The sequence below is a fragment of the Oncorhynchus mykiss genome, chromosome 8 (genome assembly GCF_013265735.2).
Source record: "Oncorhynchus mykiss isolate Arlee chromosome 8, USDA_OmykA_1.1, whole genome shotgun sequence".
NCBI classification, from domain to species: Eukaryota; Metazoa; Chordata; class Actinopteri; order Salmoniformes; family Salmonidae; genus Oncorhynchus; species Oncorhynchus mykiss.
In genome coordinates this window covers 74,661,438-74,681,204 of record NC_048572.1, presented here as the reverse complement: position 1 = coordinate 74,681,204, position 19,767 = coordinate 74,661,438, and the positions used below count along the sequence as shown (strand labels likewise).

At 43.3% G+C, this 19,767-nt stretch overlaps 2 protein-coding genes across 9 annotated transcripts in view; both read left to right on the top strand.

Moving 5' to 3' along the window:
- Positions 1-1,610: 1,610 nt before the first annotated feature.
- Positions 1,611-14,767, top strand: LOC110530589 (DDB1- and CUL4-associated factor 8). Of its 4 annotated transcripts, none has more exons than XM_036986216.1 (13): positions 1,611-2,048; positions 3,755-3,825; positions 3,985-4,074; positions 4,328-4,965; positions 5,141-5,281; positions 5,470-5,564; positions 5,762-5,872; positions 5,964-6,094; positions 6,341-6,448; positions 6,598-6,728; positions 6,911-7,030; positions 7,162-7,278; positions 12,048-14,767. In XM_036986216.1, exons 1-13 carry the CDS (start codon positions 2,002-2,004, stop codon positions 12,153-12,155), a joined length of 1,908 nt encoding a protein of 635 aa, XP_036842111.1. In that variant the 5' UTR covers positions 1,611-2,001; the 3' UTR covers positions 12,156-14,767. The 4 variants fall into 4 exon arrangements, with proteins under 4 accessions (XP_036842111.1, XP_021469461.2, XP_021469462.2 ...); XM_021613786.2 differs by lacking the exon at positions 1,611-2,048 and adding an exon at positions 2,851-2,931; XM_021613787.2 differs by lacking the exon at positions 1,611-2,048 and adding an exon at positions 2,864-3,131.
- A 737-nt stretch (positions 14,768-15,504) lies between these two features.
- Positions 15,505-19,767, top strand: part of LOC100653464 (complement factor B/C2) — a 34,404-nt gene continuing 30,141 nt past the window's right edge. The window contains exons 1-4 of one of the 5 annotated variants that reach the window (XM_021611255.2): positions 15,505-15,691; positions 16,099-16,305; positions 18,169-18,243; positions 19,022-19,207. In XM_021611255.2, coding sequence (XP_021466930.1) covers positions 15,634-15,691; positions 16,099-16,305; positions 18,169-18,243; positions 19,022-19,207 — 526 coding nt within the window. In that variant the 5' untranslated portion in view covers positions 15,505-15,633. 5 annotated transcript variants of the gene reach the window in all.

Sequence of the window (19,767 nt, the reverse complement as noted above, 5' to 3'; positions counted from 1 at the left end):
ACAGGGTGAATAGGCCGTGGCTCGAGTGGCTGAGGTCCTTGATGATTTTCTTAGACTTTCTGTGACACCAGGTACTGTAGATGTTCTGGAGGGCATGCAGTGTGCGCCCGATGATGTGTTATGCTGGCCACACCACCCTCTGGAGATCCCTGTGGCTGCGGGTATTGCAGTTGCCATACCAGGTGGTGATACAGCCTGACAGAATACATCTGTAGAAGTTTGTGAGGCCACATTTCTTCAGCCTCCTGAAGTTTTCAGTGTGAAGGGACCATTTCAGGTCGAGGAACTTGAAACTTCTGACCATCTCCACTGCGGCCCCATCGATTTGGATGGGGGCATGCTCTCTCTGCTGTCTCCTGTAGTCCACGATCAGCTCCTTTGTTTTGTTGACGTTGATGGAGAGGTTATTTTCCTGGCATCGCTCAGCCAGGGCTCTCATCTCCTCCCTCTCGTCGTTGTTGGTAATTAGGCATACCACTGTTGTGTCTTCAGCAAACTTGACGATGGAGCTGGAGACGTGCGTGGCCACGCAGTCATGGGTGAACAGGGAGTACAGTAGGGGGCTAAGCAGGCACCCCTGTGGGGCCCCTGTGTTGAGGGTCAGCGTGGCGGAGGTGTTGTTGCCTACCTTCACACCCTGGGGTTGGTCCGTCAGGTAGTCTAGGACCCAGTAGCTCAGGGAGGGGTTCCGACCCAGAGCCCTGAGCTTAATGATGAGCTGGAGGGCACTATGATGTTGAATGCTATTCTTACATAGGTACCCCCCCCCCTTCTGTAATTTCCTTCAAAGGTACACACGCAGTTCACAGAATGTAATTGCATTATTCAGCCACTCGAGGTCACCCTTGACCTGTTTACAACAGAGAGGAGAAGCTCAGAGTCCTGTTCCATCTACCCCCTTGGGTTGTGCCGTGGCGGAGATCTTTGTGGGCTATACTCAGCCTTGTCTCAGGATGGTAAGTTGGTGGTTGAAGATATACCTCTAGTGGTGTGGGGGCTGTGCTTTGACAAAGTGGGTGGGGTTATATCCTTCCTGTTTGGCCCTGTCCGGGGGTGTCCTCGGATGGGGCCACAGTGTCTCCTGACCCCTCCTGTCTCAGCCTCCAGTATTTATGCTGCAGTAGTTTATGTGTCGGGGGGCTAGGGTCAGTTTGTTATATCTGGAGTACTTCTCCTGTCCTATTCGGTGTCCTGTGTGAATTTAAGTGTGCTCTCTCTAATTCTCTCTTTCTTTCTCTCTCTCGGAGGACCTGGGCCCTAGGACCATGCCTCAGGACTACCTGACATGATGACTCCTTGCTGTCCCCAGTCCACCTGGCCGTGCTGCTGCTCCAGTTTCAACTGTTCTGCCTTATTATTATTGGACCATGCTGGTCATTTACGAACATTTGAACATCTTGGCCATGTTCTGTTATAATCTACACCCGGCACAGCCAGAAGAGGACTGGCCACCCCACATAGCCTGGTTCCTCTCTAGGTTTCTTCCTAGGTTTTGGCCTTTCTAGGGAGTTTTTCCTAGCCACCGTGCTTCTACACCTGCATTGCTTGCTGTTTGGGGTTTTAGGCTGGGTTTCTGTACAGCACTTTGAGATATCAGCTGATGTACGAAGGGCTGTATAAATACATTTGATTTGATTTGATCCACCACTCTCATTGAGCGGATTTAATTAAGCTGACTCGGGTTATACAAGGCTATGGCCTCATGTGAATGGGCAAAGCTGGTGAGGAAGGTTCGCCCTGCACAAATCTAACAGCAATCTGTGCCGCTCTGTCATGTTGTCAACAAGGTAGCATGATGCATCATTCAGAAATGTACAACATCTCTTTTCCATAAAATCCTAACCTTTTCCTAACCTCAACCTAATTATCCTATCCTGCAAAGTTAATCATCCTAACCTGCTGTGTTAGTTCTTCTAACATGCTATGTAAAATCATTTCAGACACAACCGTAGATGCCATTAGTTACCGAGAAACCATCAGTGTCACCACACATGTTCCAGAATGCAATCACTTCACCCGATGCAAACTACACCCAACCCAGTGCCCTGGTGAGATTAATCGAATAACCTCAATCTTCTCCGCCGCCTTAGACTGTTAATTTAAAGGTTGGTGGTTTAAAATCACCCAGGCCCGAAAGCTTTTCCGAGTTATTAAATTGTAATAATAAATGACATAACAATTGATAGGGTATAATTGGTATGTGGATCAATCAATCATGCGTATAACGATGCCATTTTGAGTGTCCTACAGGTGGGAAACAATTTTCGCCTAACTTCACTTTTTTACATTGTAATGGGAATTTTAATGTATGTTGCATTTCTTATAACTAATTTCTGTGTTCTATTCATGTGCTGTTCTATAAACCAATTTCTGTGTTCATGCAAGTGGCTGACTGAATGAATCCTCCCTATCAGTAGCTGCAATTTGGCAGTACGCCCAGAACTTGTTTTGAGAACGAAAGATATCTCAGTTTCAAGGTCTCAGCTGAGAGAGAAGAAGCCTCTTGAGCTATTGGTCTGCCACATGTTATGAACCTGTATTGGTCGGTCACATGAATTAAACAAAATGGTAATGCTTAATTAATTATGCTAAATCATGCAAATATAGCTTGTCTGTTATAGCCGTGTATAAGGCAACTGCTGGGACTGCCCAGGGAGAGCTCCTGATTGACATGTGTACTATGGTGCATTGAGTTGGTTGGAACCTCTCCAGCGCGCTGACAAATAAACAATGATTCATTTCAGATTGACTTTGAGTGTCCCTGTGTAAGAATTTCCACAACAACATATTCACAATATTTACATTAGATGACACGGTACATTATTTATATACAGACCCACATTTCCGGAGAAAGAAATCCTTCGCCGGAAAAGGAATGACCGAAAAACAGAAGCTGAACCGTCAAAACATAAACAGAGCTAGCACACACTCGTGAGCGCACATAGTCTTTAATTTGACTGTTTCTTTTGACACGCATTCTTCATGTCGTGTTTTTTTACTCCAAGATTTTCTATAGCTAGCTAAGTAACGTTAGTATAGTAGGTTGAAGACAGTAAATCTGCGCCGAAGATTAGAACAAACGACGTACTATTGCTAGCTACGCTCGTTGGGCCTACGACTTGTAGTTAGAGGTAACAGCTTTAGCTAGCATGCCAGCCATTGCTGTTTACTTCTTTTAACTGGCGTGAAATTGGTCAAACTCCTGAACAAAGTTTAACTAAATGTACCAAAATGTGTACATTTGCTAATCCAATCAACTAACAGAATAAGTAGTTAACATTATCTCTACAGCAGAATGGACATGGTGGCCAGTCAGCTGTTTTGACTTTTGTTAAATGTCAGTGTTGCTGCAGCAGCTAGCTAAGATTAGTTGGACAGCTAACGTTAGCTAGCTAACTTGCTTCCAATTCCAAACTACAGGCTGCAAGTCCTATGTTAGCTAACTAGAGACTGGCAGCTAGTGTCATGTGTTAGTGTGCACTCGATTTAATTTAGTTGCTGATATGTTAGCTAACTAGGTTGGCTAGTTTGCAAGATTTCCAATCATACCGTGACTTGAGAACATAATTCGTTCATCAGTCACAACTAGCTGACTTGTTGAGTGACATGTCATGCTACCTTGCTTTAATGAAGGCCATGTCAGTTGTTTGGACATATTGCAATTACTGGCAATCTATATGTATTATTATTATTAGGAGTCTTCAAAAGCAGCAGGCAGACTAATTAATTTGACCCTGCCTCGGTTTCATTCCAGGCTCTCCTCCTGTCCACACGAAGAGAGAAGCAGGATGGCTGAGGCAGATGGTAAATCCAGTGAGCTTAATGGTGAGGGATCACATAGGCCTCACTGATCACCCAGGCCTCACTGTTGCCGACTGGGAATACGAACATACACTGTTGTACTACTACTAGTAAGCCACACTACCAGAGCCAGCTACGTAAGACTAATGTGAATGTGTGGCCATATCTGTGTGTGTTTGTCAGGTGGGTCTGAGGAGCCAGATCCAGGAGAGGACCAGCGTGGGGAGGGAGATGCTTCCACAGCCACAGAGGAGCAGTCTGACTCTCAAGCAGGTAATCAATCATAGACTCAAACCGGAGGGACAGTCTGGCTCTCAAGCAGTTAATTATAGACTCAAACCAGTGCAGTATAAGAGAACTGTTGCTGTCATAGTCCAACATGTAGCCACAACACACAGGACACCATAACTGTGACATTATACACTCTACAAACAATTTGTTTTACAGTGGATAAGTTTCCTCCCTGCTTCTTGACAGTAGTGCTTTTTTTTGTCAATGTGTGACAACTTCCTCATCTTTCCCTCAGCTCCCAAAAAGGCAGAAGACAGAGCTAAGGACAAGCCAATGCCAGATGCAGAGGGTGAGAGGGTGCCTGGCGAGGGAGAGGAGGAGGAAGACACGGACAGCGTGGACGGCAGCGGCCTCTACTCCCTGAATGAGGAAGGGGAGCGAGATGGTGAGGGGGGTAGAAGAGAGCGAGTGAAGGAGAGAGATGCAGGTAAGAGGGCCGCCAGAAAGAGGAACCGCCCGAGCGGTGGCACCGCTCACCACTCCTCCAGCTCTGAAGTGGAGGATGAGGAGGAGGAGGAGGAGGAAGAGCAAGAAGAGGAAGACGAGCAGGCCATGGACGTGTGGCTGGGGGCGGAGCTGCGTGATCTTGGCAAGCCATCATGGCGGGCGGTGCCCTCCCTGCGGTTGAGGGAGATTGGCCGGTGCTCGCACCAGTTTGTGAGACGTGTGTGTGGCGCACGGGGGCTGGTCCAGAGGCTGGAGCTACAAGGGCGCCTGGAGAGACACACCGGCTGTGTGAACACCCTGCACTTCAACCCCTCAGGCACACGCCTGGCCTCTGGCAGTGATGACCTACGAGTGGTGGTGTGGGACTGGGCACGTCGTCGGGCTGAGCTGGAGTTTGACAGTGGGCATAAGAGCAATGTCTTTCAGGTGAGGAGGAGAGCACAATCAGGCTAGGTGAGGGTGAAACCGTAGAAAGGAGGGGAACACTTCTGGTGTTGTTGACACCCATTGAGAAACCATGTGAAAAATATGAAAGGAAAGCTAGAAATATGGTTCAGGACCTTTTTGAGAGATGTTGAAATGTACCTTTCTTCCTCCAAAGGCCAAGTTTCTTCCCCACAGTGGAGATTCCACTCTGGCCATGTGTGCCCGGGACGGTCAGATTAGAGTGGCTGAGCTCTCTGCCATGCAACGCTGCAAGAACACCAAGAGAGTGGCTCAGCATAAAGGGGCAGCACACAAGGTATGGTTTAATCTCGTTAATGATTCTGGCTACTGGTCTTACTGGCCTGACTTTGGCGGCGTCTCAAACGACACCCTTTCCTCCATACTGTGGGGAATGGGTTGTCATTTAAGATGCGAACGTTCTAAGCCTTTTTAGCTGAAAGCTGAGTTGATTTAAGTATGTTGTGTTTACTCTGTGTGTGTCAGCTGGCCCTGGAGCCAGACTCTCCCTGCTGTTTTCTGTCGGCTGGAGAGGATGCCGTGGTGTTTGGCATCGACCTTCGCCTCGACCGGCCTGCCAAGTGAGTGACATCACATGTCTGTCTGATATGCAAGTGTTAACGTCATTACTGCAAGATCGCCTGGATGTTACTGTACTAAGGCCATTTGTTTTTCCTGATCATGTGACCAGTCTGGGATAAACTTAAGTCCCAATGTAGAACATAACAGCCTTTTAACCCTTTTCTACTATTTGTTTCCTCTTTTCCTTTTCTCTCAGTAAGCTGGTGGTGGTGAAGGAGGGGGATAAGAAAGTGGGGTTGTATACCATCTTTGTGAATCCTGTCAACACACATCACTTTGCTGTGGGAGGGAGAGATCAGTATGTCAGGTTAGACTCAAATCCCTCTTGTGTCCGTAAAGCAGAGGAAGTGCATTGTCTTGGATTGTCTCTTACCTCTCCTCACCTTCTATCTCTGTAGGATCTATGATCAGAGGAAGATAAATGAGAATGTTAATAATGGCGTACTGAAGAAGTTCTGTCCATCTCACCTGGTGTCCAGCGAGTCCAAAACTAACATTACCTGCTTACTGTACAGTCACGATGGAACAGGTAAAACACAAGGACTCAAGCACACTTTTATTCGAAGTCGGAGTTCCTCTGGCTCTTGCTGTTATGACTGTCCTCATGTTTGTCCTCCCCATCAGTGACCAGGGATAGAAATGCCATGAATAGAGCAGAGGTGATTCCTTATTCTACATATGAGAGGAATGCTTTGTTCTACATAGGCTATTTCTATCTCCATGTTCCAAAATTTGTGTCCAGCTGAATGCGTCCCATGTCTGTCAATCTCTTCAGAGCTCCTGACTAGTTACAATGATGAGGACATCTACTTGTTTGACTCCAGCCACAGTGATGGTGCAGATTATTGCAGGCGATACAAGGGCCATCGCAACAACGCTACAGGTACTGAGTTAAAAGGGGAATGAATGATTATGAACTAGTCAATTATAAGTAACACGAACACTGGTGTTTTACCATGCTATAACTGTGACTTCCAGTATAATATTATCTCGCTGTCTCTTTCCCTACCCCTGTATTTTTCCATCTCACAGTGAAGGGGGTTAACTTCTATGGTCCTAGCAGTGAGTTTGTGATCAGTGGCAGCGATTGTGGACACATCTACCTGTGGGACAAGGTCTCAGCTCGCATAGTCCAGTTTATGGAGGGAGACAGAGGAGGAGTGGTGAGAGGGAGAGATGGTGTGTGGGTGGGAAGATGTATGATGGCCAAAAGAAATGGCTTGATAATTGGCAGGTGCAAGTAAAACCCTTAATTAAATGAAATTGAACACTTATCAGTTTCACAGTTTTATGCTCACTCACTAATCTGTCTATCCTTTAACTCTATCTCAACTTCTTCTCCAAGGTGAACTGCCTAGAGCCCCACCCTCACCTTCCAGGTCTGGCCACCAGTGGTCTGGATCATGATGTTAAACTTTGGGCCCCCACTGCCGAGAACCCCACAGGGCTCAAGGGCCTCAAAGACGTACGGTGGTTCATACCATTGATTCCACACACACAAACCTCAACATATCCCAAACATCCCACGGCATATAGGCTTGGATTCTGCATACCAAAGCTGTGAGTTTTGATGTGACTGGTGTTGTGGTCGTTCAGGTGATGAAGAAGAACAAGCGTGAGCGTGACGAGGACACTGTTCGACATGGAGATCAGTACGACACACAGCTCCTGTGGTTCCTCATGAGACACATGAGAAACAGACGGTCCCAGAGGGTGAGTGGAACACAACATAACACTGTAAGGGGTGTGTATGCTAGAGCCAGACCGATATGTGATTTTTGGATCCGATTTTAGTGGAAATATTTACCGATAACTGATATCTATTTTTATTAATATCACTGGATAGCACCAAAAATATGATTTTATTTTTGAATGAAAAACTGTTACTCTCGTGAAAGGAGGATGAACTGCACTGATTCCAGCTAAAAATGAGCCTCTGAAGACTGAGCTGCCTCATGCTATCCAGCTGGAAAACGAAATACCCATACATTGACAATGTGTACTATCTAGCTTCAGTATGTGTTAATCGATTGTGGGCTGTAGCTACTGAATTCTGTTGTCACTTGAAAGGAAAAGCATAAATCAAGCGCTATTTTGAACCTGCTATGTTTTTGTAGTGTCTCTGAAAACATTTGAATGACAGAGCTTGCGGAATACCCTTCGCAAAGAGCAAATATAACACCAGATTTCACAGGCTTCACTAAAGGGCTGTAACGTTAACACTACTACCGAATTGAACATTCTTAGCTCGGCACTTGCTTTACATTTGGGCATAGCATCCATTGTTTGTCACGGCGCCAACACCCTACTATTACATATATATGTATATGGCCAGTGCTAATTTTGGTCCGTTTGAGCTGACAAGCTTCTATCTTCTCAGCACTGACTAGAAGCAGTAACAGTTAGTTCACAGTTGTTCACTCTCTCTGACTGGTGTAGTTGCGTTGGCTGATAGTGTCCTGTCTTGCTGTAGCGCTCCAAGGCATGATAGCTATGAAATTATTAACGGGGTACCGCTTGCTATAAGGCAACAAAAAAACTACAAAAATATATACAGTTTAACTGTAGTTATACTTATCATTATGAAGGCAATTAAGTTCTAAAAATGACACAGCAATGCATTTGTGGAGATAGTAGATATTTTATAAAACTACAATTTATTTAGAAATAATCAGGGTAAAGCAATGAATGGAAAAATTGATGTGGCAAAATTATGTACTAATGTGATAGGCTACAGAATCCTTCACCTACATGGAATGATGATTAGAGGGCCTAAGATCAAACAAGCAGTTATTCTTCATATTTCAGAATGAAACAAAGCAGGGATTACAGAAGGAATATAGACAGTAATAATAAAAGTAACATACAGGTTACATGTTCAAGTTTAAATCAGGGAAAGAGGTGAGCTGGATACTCTTAGGTATTTCCTGTCTGGAACCGACAGTCTAAAGGGACCTCTCCATGCTGTAGAGTCCAAAACAAAGGAGTCAGAAGTCCAGTATCTCAAAGTCCCCGCAGGGGGTAGTGCTTGAATGATTCTGTAGTTCAGAAATGACAATAACCATATGGCTGGTTTACGGTCTGAACAAAAGGAGTGGTATTCACATTCTGTTTATAGTCCTGGACAGGAAGAGGTGAGGAAGAGGTGAGATGCAGAGCTGTGATTGGCTCAGGTGAGGGAATAATTCCTGGGACCGGGTCAGCCCCCATTCATCGACTACATTGTTTTGTGACTTATGGCAGGGCATGAGTTAATTAATTTTCTACATAAATGGAGGGGACTTTGTACACTCGTAACGTCTTCCACTGCCTTTGTGAAGACTGTGATTCCACAGATACCAAACGGTATACTTTTCCGTGGATGAATGAGGATACCTAATACCTGTTAATTGTCAGAAAAGCATATCACACACATTGTAAAATTCAGTCTTATTACACACGCATCTCAACACTTTTAACCATGTCATTTTCAGTCCGTTTACATTGTTTCATTGAGGAAATAAGAGTGTCACTGGGTGCTTTCCATTTTTCTCAATAGAAAAGTAGTTTGGCTGAGTCTTATTCTTCAGTGTTCATTGGAACCCTGCTGGGTCTCTGTCTCCAACAGGCCGTCTCAGTACCATTCGATTAAACTTACCACACGTGACCTGATAGGAACTTTGGTGTAGACTAGAGGTGTGAGATAAGCAAAAGAGGGGAAGGATGACTCCTGCTGGGAGCTTGTTATGAGTGCTCCCCTCCTTTGTTCTCTGGCCAGTGATGAGGCCCTTGTGTATTCTCGTTGGCGTGGATGTTAATTTGACGCTCCTCTACATCGTCCCCTGTTGGCCATCCTTTGAGGGCTGGACTGTTGAAGCTGATGGACAAATGGATCAGAGCATCAACAGCATTTGACATCACCTTTTCTTCTCCCCACATTTGATATGAGCTTGTAAATGTATATTTAATAAAGGTAGAGGAAAGACATGAACCTAGTGAGTGGGTCTTTAAAATAATTAAATCCTATTCAAAGTAATTATAGTTGATTCTAGGTTGTCATTTATGAGCAACACTAAATGGGTTCTTGGTTGTAAGCTTTGAAGAGGGTAGGGGACCTAAAGAAATAAGGGTGGTTAACCGGTGTATCAGTCTGCCCAAAATCTACATTACTGAGGACAGGTTTAGGCGTGTTGATAAAGATGTTATCAATGAGGGGTTTAGCGGAAAACAGTGGAAGCTGTCTGTTCAATGTCTAGAAAGGAAAAGGGCTAATCCCTCACACTTATTAGAAAACATATCTCTCGCCTCAGAGTTGACATGGATTGGAGTCACTGCATTCTGAATTCCTTCAGTGAATTTACGCACGTTAACCATCTGTACTTGGGCGTTGTCATGGGTCCTAACCAATGATGTGTATAAACCCTGGATGACTGACAGGGGGCGCTGTATTAAAGCCACAGGGAAGCTATAGAAATGCATTAATGTCTACATTAGTTTTTGACATGTTTGTTCTACTACAGACACCTTAATTAATGCATACGTTTAAAATATATTATGTGAGCTAAACATAAAAAATAAAACATTTTCCTGAAGGTATTTTCTTTTTAGTACTAATGTTACTGTTCTCACTACAACAACAAAATAAATGCATGTAATTTTGTCCTTTTAACATTTAATTGAAATACTGTAGAATTCCATTCTTTCCCTTGGAGGACTGCTCATACTAGGGAGTGCCAATATGGCCAACCGGCACCTTCAATACAGCATCAGCAATCCAGGGTTTATATACGTCATTGGTCCTACCTCGACAAATTCTGACAGAGGGAACTTTGAGTGCTGAATGCAGGTTGACTACGAGGAACGTACCCTCAAGTTTTACGAAAAAGATTAAAAGATAACACACAACCATTAATTATTTTATGCCTAACCAATACGATTCTGCGTCTACCTAAAATGCAGTTCACCCCGCTGGAATTCTTTCTGAGTTGCTTTGTAAAGAGGCTGTAACTGGTTAAAATGGGCAGCAAACTATGCAGCTTTTGCCTCTTTAGGGACATCTTGCGTCATCTGGACAATGGTCTCTTAAGTCGTTCCTGAGAGGTTATACCCCTGCAAGATGTACACATAAAAGAGCTTGTTGGCTCTGGAAAATGCATATACAAAATGATGAATGGTTCTGCATTGGGTGTGTACTGTAAATACAAAGGGATTTATGGCCTTGGAAAAGGTGTGCACCAATTATATTGGGTGGCAGTAAGAAATCACTAATTGAGTTCCAGTCAGATGGTTGAAATCAAAAAGGGAAATTAGATCAATGTAAATAACTAAGACTCATATGGAATGCGCAGAGATTAGTGTTCACTTAAAGTCTACGCCTACAGACTGGGAAAAGAGTGGGTTATTAATCTAATGGGTTAACCTTAACCCTGGGGCAAATTGGGTGACAAGTGGAGGTTGTGTAGCCTGTAATGCATAGGTTTTGATCACTAACAATGTTAATATGCTCCTGAAACAAAAACAGTACGCATAACTTATTAAAGAGCAGGGCACTTTCAGACATAAGTGTTAGATTTTCACCTAATGTAATTGTCAATCTAAATGATGGCTCAAGGTCAAGTTACGCTAGTATGGACAATTGAGGTAGAGCAGTGTCATTTGCTAGCAGAAAACCATTAGCAATACCAGTGGACCTCAAATATTAATTGGGTAAAACAATGTTACACCTAATTCAAAGAGTACGTTATCAAAGTCACAGCTTATCACTTACTACTAGAACATTTTAATTATGACTCGGTCTACTGAAGTCTCGGGGAGGGAGTTTTTCACTCAATTAGCAAGGGGTCTGAAACATTATCATCAGTAGCATCACACCCCAAGGGAAAACTTTTAAGTAATAGCGTTAGCTTATTCAACACCAAAGCAACCATTTGAATTGTTAAAGCAAGTCAAATCTTATGCAGTTTACACACACACAAATGATTAAGGGTGACTAACTTCTAGGGTAAAACCTTAACACGTCACAAGAAAAATGTAATGAGCCTACACTCTGGTAGGAGGTGAGTGGCTGAGACTGGGAGGGAGGATGCTCCTCTGCACCACCCACCAGGTCTCTTCCAGTAATCAAACCAGAACATCTCTCTCTCCCCTCTCTTTCTCCAGGAGTATCTACAGGGAATATTGTGTTGAGTGTTCTCTGTCTCTCTTTCTCCAGGAGTATCTACAGGGAATATTGTGTTGAGCGTTCTGTCTCTCTTTCTCCAGGAGTATCTACAGGGAATATTGTGTTGAGCGTTCTCTGTCTCTCTTTCTCCAGGAGTATCTACAGGGAATATTGTGTTGAGCGTTCTGTCTCTCTTTCTCCAGGAGTATCTACAGGGAATATTGTGTTGTGTTCTCCGTCTCTCTTTCTCCAGGAGTATCTACAGGGAATATTGTGTTGAGCGTTCTCTGTCTCTCTTTCTCCCGCTTTATTTCTTTCCCTCTTTCTTTTCTCTATTTCCTAGACACGTCGGGAGGGTGCAGAGGGAGACACTGATGAGTCATGGAGCTCTCCAGATTCCTCTGATGAAGAGGATGGAGGGCCAGACCACGTCCAGTGCATGTCCTCCTGAGCCAAAGAGATATATACAAGCCACACACACACACACACACATACAACGGAAAGGGAGTGTGACTAGTATAGATAGACACAAAACCTCACTTCTAATCAGACAGGGAGTGATTGTAGGCAATTGTGTTCATGCACAGTCTGAGGGGAGGGGGCTGATATACTCTCAACCCTGATTTTGTTCTAACCTGTGTTCTAGGGAGGCTGATGAGTGCTCACATCCTTACACAACCAGTAAGACTCATCTACACCCACACTTATGCTCTGCCAAGCCAGAGAACATAAGAACTCACACACATCTCACAATCAGCTGTCTGTCATCTGCAATGGAGACGTTACCCCCCTCTCTTTCCCCTCTACTTTTCTGTTGGGGGATTTGAAGAAAGGGGTTGATGTACCTTCAGACCTTTTGATCAACCCTAAAATGTGATTTTTTTTTTTCAAGGGCCAAACCAGAGCCCCTAACAACCTCTCTAGGGTTAGCCTCAGAACATCTGCATGTGGTCAATCAGCTTAGCCTGCAGATGGCTCATACCTGGTGACTGCATCCCTTATACTCTGCTGTGTTTTTTTTCACTCTCCCTCAGCCCAATACCTTCCAACCCCCCCCACACCTCCCATCCTACGCTACTGAGTGCACTTTAATCAGGGATGTTTGGGTTTTATAGACAAAGTGTGCGCTGGGGGGGCCAACCATGCATTGTTATGAAACATTGGCTACGTTGGCTCCCCAGAACACCTCAGTAAAGTAAAGGTGCGTTGTAAAATGAGAGGTATTTGACTAGTTGTTTAGTTTGGGATATGCACTTAGCAGGAGTGTCTTGAACAGAGCTCCAGCTGAAAGATTCCCTTTCCTTCCATCAACTTAACCCCCTCCCTCCTTCACACTCCTCCTGGACGAGTACCCTGACCTAAGCCTCTACCTCCCTAAAGGCCTTCCCACGCTGTACGTCAAAATCTGTATTTTACCATTATTACATGTCACACTGTGCGATGTTACCAAATTAAAATATTGATATCAACCTGGCCAGATTGTACAATTTGCTTCAGTTTTGTCGTCACATTCTGCGATTGGCTATTACAACTGCAGCAGTGTATTTGATCTGTGCATGTGCCAGCACCAGCAGCGCAAGCCTCCCAAGCATATTCGGAGAAAATTAAAGTATGCATCTTAGAAATAGTTTTCACATACAAACGTGTATATATGTCTGAATTCAGAATCAAATAGGCTTCCCAAAAATAACATGGTCGTTGTGGTGGAACTTTTATTTTGATTTGCGATTTTTAGCATTTATCAAAATCCCATCAAGTAGCCTGGTTTCAGATGTCATGTAAACAAGATAATTAGGGAAATCGTTCTTGCAAAGCATGTAAATGTTTAAATCAAACTATTATATTAATCTGACTTAATGTGTGCATAATCAGTGTCAGCCATGTTCTTATTAGTCGTAACACCAGCCACACAACACGTTAAAGGCCCAACATTTCTGACACGGCTAGAACTTCTGTCGAGCCATAGACACTGAACGACCCAAGATGTCCGACAATTGTTTACGACCTAAGAATTTGACCACGATGTGGATAATTTGGCTGTGATGGCAATATCGTGGCATAAGACGGCTGAAATCATAGTCTGTGCGAGCCTTAACCCATCTTTCTCTGAGAGTACACGTTATTGTGCTGGAGGGCTGCTCAGGAACACCTGAATGGTCTCATTGTGTACATCCAGTACACATACACATACAGTACATCCAAAAGGATTCTCACTTTTCTGTTTGAGGAGCCCTGAATATACATACATCCACGGCTCATGCCAGCTAGCAGTCTCTGCCAGAGTTCATACTCCGAAAAGAAGAAGCAGGGGTTTGATCAGTCTCTGGAGATCAAAGCATCTGGGTAGCAGTGCTGATCTTGGATCTGTTCATATAATCTTATTCATTAAGATCTGAAACTGATCCTGGATCAGCGCTCTTTGAGATGCTTTGTGGATACGGCCCAGATGTAAAGACTGCTGTTTGGCTCTCTTTGAACTTTGTGGGATTTAAGAAGCCGTTCCTCAATCTGTATTTGAGGCCATCTGCCCTGTCAGACCTTCCGGGGGGACAGGAGGGAGGATCAATCTGCTTGCCAGTTGTTTTTGTTTGAGAGCGATAAAGTCCATCTTTTTCTCTTTTTGTATGAGATTATAAATGTTTGATCAATTCATGTACATATATTAAAACTGTATAGAAATAATCTTTAGCAATGTTTGACTTAAGAAAATGTCAAAATATTGGATTGATATTGATGCAGAGGTTTATTATATATGAGGACGAAGTACTTTTAAAATGAAGATACGAAGATGGCTTTAGTTTTAGTTTTTCTTCTGTAAATGACATCCCCAATTGTTACAGTATATCGGTAGGATTCAGTTAAACAATGAATCAAGTTTGGTTCCTTCTCATTTTCAATTTACAATTTTCTCTCTCCCGCTCCCTGTTTTTATTTGTTCTTGTATATATATTTAGGCTTTTGATCAATGATTTATCCCACTGCTGCCTAATATTGTGTTCTACCGGTTCAGTTGGAAACATGTATGATTTGTGCAATAAACAGAAGACTGTCCCTTGTTATTTTGACATTGGTTGTTTTGAATTTGTTCAGGCATCAGGCTCTGTTATCCAACAACTGAAGACACTTCAAAATATTATTTTAATGTATGATTTTAATGAGTTATATTTTTTCATTCTCCTGTCCTTGTTTATTACTTATTTTGTTTTATGATGTGAAGCACTGTTACTTCTTTTGAAAAGCACCATATAAATAAAGTTAACTAGGAAGGAACTCAATTATTTAGAGTAAAACAGTATAGAATTTCACCCAAAAAATGCTTACGTTACACATGATTGTATAGTGGCCTAAGCCTGCATGAGGTATGGGGAACCGAACAAGTAGGGATATATGATAGACGACCTGGCTTCTAGTAAGGTTTGTCTGTGTGCTTTAGCCATTTCTTCTAACTTCTGTTATTTGTTGAACAGTGGAGGAGTTGCCTAATGCACAAACTGATCTGGCTAGTGGGCTAGAGACTACCCACATACTTGCTCAAACAGAAATCCACACACCCTTCAGCAAACCACTGGCTCTTTCTTGTCAGCAAGATAAAGACACAAATTAAGAAAATATTTGAATCAATATCTTCTTCACTGATACCTGTGAGACTGTTGGCAAATGGGTCATTACCTTGTCTCAGAGCTCTCCTTTTACCGTAAAAGCAAATCCATGAGTGATGGGTCCGAGCCAATGTCAAGTTTATTGCTGTGTGTATGTTTAACAGTGGCCTAGTTAAACAGTGACCATATTATTGATATAACAGTGTTTGCTACCTTTTCGATTCTCAGCATACAACCTCAGGCTCTATATTTATGCCCACAAATAACGCACATTCCCAAATGCTCAACTCTAAACCTTGTCTCAACTACTGCAACTCTTAAGACACAGGGATGAGACCTGAAATGTTGACTTTGATATACTCCTTAATTCTCTGCATTGTCAGCACTGGTAAGTCCTTGGTATATGTTTGTATTTATGTTAGGCTGTCTTACTCCTTAAGGTGTTGAGCAATATAATCATACTTTGATAGAAAATAAAAGTATAGCAAGAGTGTGTATATGACTATTAGTAAAGGCAAGAGTGTGTATATGACTATTAGTAAAGGCAAGAGTGTGTATATGACTATTAGTAAAGGCAAGAGTGACAGTTGTTTTTACCTGAACCCTGCTTTGCCTCAGACCTGTACAGAGCCATAGATACTTGTATTTATGCTGTACCTATAATGTTATGTTCGAACTATATTGCACACTTCTGCCAATTACTCAAGCACACACCCTCATCTCTCTCTCTCTCTCTCTCTCTCTCTCTCTCTCTCTCTCTCTCTCTCTCTCTCGCTCTCTCTCTCTCTCTCTCAGTAGTCTCGTCTGGAGTTTCTGTCTGCAGTACTGATGGCATGTCCATTCGAGGAGGGGAGTACAGTCTCTCAAATGGATCAAATGTGGGCAGTGAACTTTTGTACCACTGTCCTGATGGTTATTACCCTTACCCCAAACTTATGCACAGATGTCTGGGCCATAATCGCTGGTCCCCAAGCCCCAGTCGACGAGGCAGTGAGTGCAGGGGTGAGTATGGTGAATTGATGTTCAATTTGAAAAACTTAATTCTGTACTCTGTTCAAGATAACACACAACGTAGCACATCCACCCCTGAAAAGGTCCACCACCCTTGCCCAATCTGCCTTGTCATTCAAAGCAACAAAGAAATGGAATGGCCTTCCCTCCTCTCTGAAAGCGTGTAGTAGCTTCCAAGCCTGTCTGAGGCAAAACATGATAAAGTCCAATCAGACATGCTCACATTGATTTAAACCTAAAAGGCCACTGACTGGTTTTTATGCAACAGAAGACAAATCAGACGACTCACTGGACAGACGTTTTACATTTTCAAATCAAATGTTTGTACCTCCAATAAGTATGTTATGCTCGGTTTACAAATGCAACAATGGTATAGTTAATTAAGACAGAAATAAAAGTAGGGAGGTTGGTCATGGAGGATGGTTGGGCGTGTACTGCGACTGTCTAGCAATCAAAAGATTACATGTTCGAGTCTTGTTGGGGACAACTAACAATTTAGCTAACCCAGGTTTTCCAAACTCGGTCCCGAGGACCTCAAGGGGTGCACATTCTATCATTCATTGTTTTAATCAGCTGTGCAGTGCTAGGGCAAAAACCAAAATGTGCACCCCTTGGGGTCCCCAGGACCAAGTTTGGGGAATGCTGCCCTAATGTAACGTTATATATCATACTATACAGAGGGAATAACATTTACGTACCAAATAAAGTTGATGATGTGGCTGAGCATTTTAATCACCACTTCATTAAGTCAGGATTTCTATTGGACTTAGCCATGCCTCCTTGCCCATCCAACATTTCCTCATCTCCCACCCCTTCTAATGTGACTAGCCCCGATGCTCCTCCCTCTTTTCCCCCTGCCCCACTACAAAGTTTCTCCCTGCAAGCGATCACTGAGTCCAAGGTGCTAAAGGAGCTCCTTAAACTTGACCCCAAAAAACATCTGGGCTAGATGGTTTAGACCCTTCCTTCTTTACGGTTGCTGCCCATATAATCGCCAATCCTATCTCTGACCTTTTTTAACCTGTCTTTCCTCTCTAGGGAGGTTTCCATTGCTTGGACGGCAGCCACGGTTTGTCCTTTATTTAAAGAGATAGATAAAGCTGATCGTAACTGTTATATGCCTATTTCTATTTTGCCCTGTTTATCTAAAGTGTTTTAAAAACAATTATCAACTGACTGAATTTCTTGATGTCTATAGTATTCTCTTTGGTATGCAATCTGGTTTCCCTTCAGGTTAAGGATGTGTCACTGCAACTTAAAGGTCCTCAATGATGTCACCATTGCCCTTGGTTCTAAGCAATGTTCTGCTGCTATTTTTATTGACTTGGCCAAAGCTTTTGATACGGTAGACCATTCCATTATTGTGGGCCGGCTAAGGAGTATTGGTGTCTCTGAAGGGTCTTTGGCCTGGTTTGTTAACTACCTCTCTCAAAGAGTGCAGTGTATAAAGTCAGAACATCTGCTATCTCACATCAACAACATAGCTCAGGCAGTAGGAAGCTCTCTCATCCATTTATATGCAGATGCTAGTCTTATACTCAGCTGGCCCCTCCCCAGATTTTGTGTTAAATGCTCTACAACAAAGCTTTCTTGGTGTGCAACAAGCTTTCTCTGCCCTTAACCTTGTTTTGAACACCTCCAAAACAAAGGTAATGTGGTTTGGTAAGAGGACTGCCTCTCTCCCCACATTACTACCTCCTGAGGGTTTAGAGCTTGAGGTTTTCACCTCATACAAGTACTTGGGAGTATGGCTAGACGGTACACTGTCCTTCTCTCAGCACATATCAAAGCTGCAGGCTAAAGTTAAATTTAGACTTGGTTTCATCTATCGTAATCACTCCTCTTTCACCCCAGGTACCAAACTAACCATGATTCAGAAGACCATCCTACCCATGCTAGATTACGGAGACGTAATTTATAGATTGGCAGGTAAAGGTGCTCTCGTGCGGCTAGATGTTCTTTACCATTCGGCCGTCAGATTTGCCACCAATGCTCCTTATAGGACACATCGCTGCACTCTATACTCTTCTGTAAACTGGTCATCTCTGTAAGACCCACTGTTTGATGTCTATTTATAAAACCCTCTTAGGCCTCACTCCCCCCTATCTGAGATATCTACTGCAGCCCTCATCCTCCACAAACAACACCCGTTCTGCCAGTCACGTTCTGTTAAAGGTCCCCAAAGCGCACACATCCCTGGGTCGCTCCTCTTTTCAGTTAGTTGCTGCTAGCGACTGGAACGAGCTGCAACAAACACTCAAACTGGACAGTTTTATCTCAATCTCTTAATTCAAAGACTCAATCATGGACACTCTTACTGACAGTTGTGGCTGCCTTGCGTGATATATTGTTGTCTCTACCTTCTTGCCCTTTGTGCTGTTGTCTGTGCCCAATAATGTTTGGACCCTGTTTTTTGTTGCTGCCATGTTGTGTTGCTACCATACTGTGTTGTCATGTGTTGCTGCCATGCTGTTGTTGTTGTCGTCTTAGGTCTCTCTTTATGTAGTATTGTCTCTCTTGTCGTGATGTGTGTTTTGTCCTATATTTTTATTTATTTTATTTTTAATCCCAGCCCCCGTCCCCTTCAGGGGGCCTTTTGGTAGGCCATCATTGTAAACCAGAATTTGTTTTTAACTGACTTTCCTAGTTAAATTTTTTTAAATTACGAATATTCACTAATATTCTCCCTCTATCTCGCTCCCAACAGTCATGACATGCCCTGATCCCAGTGAGCTGAGAAATGGTGAGGTGTCTCCTGTCCTATTGCAGTATGTTGTTGGGGCCCAGACCACTTATGAATGCCATGACGGTTACGCTTTCGCCGGCTCCGCCTCCAGAGTCTGCCAGAGTAATGGGAAGTGGAGTGGTGACACGCCTATCTGTGATCATGGCTGTAAGTGAAAAGATCTCTTTGGTCCAACCTCTTACAAATCCCTTTACCAACCCCCAGAGATCCTGAAAGGCCCTGTGCAGTCCAAAACATTTTCCTGTCTTTTATGTATATTTCCACACTATTATGTTGGAATAACACTGAAATTGTGAAAATGATGATGATGCCCTTTTAATGTAATTGTTGATTGACAAAACCACCTGATATTTCTGCCTGTTTTGGTGGGATGGAGTTTTGGCCTTCCATGGTGACATCACCATGTGGTAAATTACTTAATAGACCAATAAGAAAGAGAGTTCCAAACTTCTCTGCCAATAACAACACATTTTTAGTTTTCCCCTCCCCACTCAGACCACTCCCAGACAGAAATTGCTCTTTGCTAAGAAGCTATTTTAGTTTCATTTTGACCATTTCAATTGAAAACAATCACAGTAAGGTACTTATTTCTTACAGAGAAATGTCTTTGTAATGAGATAAAAATGGCTGCATCGGGCCTTTAAGGGTTGATTAGGTCATGAGGACTGGAAGACATAGGGGAGGACTGGAAGACATAGGGGACGTCT

What these genes read in the sequence shown, in the direction of transcription:
- LOC110530589 (XM_021613786.2), top strand. Translation starts at nt 2,876, where the DNA reads ATGACCGAAAAACAGAAGCTGAACCGTCAAAACATAAACAGAGCTAGC. An exon ending in TAAATCCAGTGAGCTTAATG is followed by an intron (nt 3,826 to 3,984) that starts GTGAGGGATCAC and finishes TGTGTTTGTCAG; the next exon opens with GTGGGTCTGAGGAGCCAGAT. An exon ending in GAAACAGACGGTCCCAGAGG is followed by an intron (nt 7,279 to 12,047) that starts GTGAGTGGAACA and finishes TCTATTTCCTAG; the next exon opens with ACACGTCGGGAGGGTGCAGA.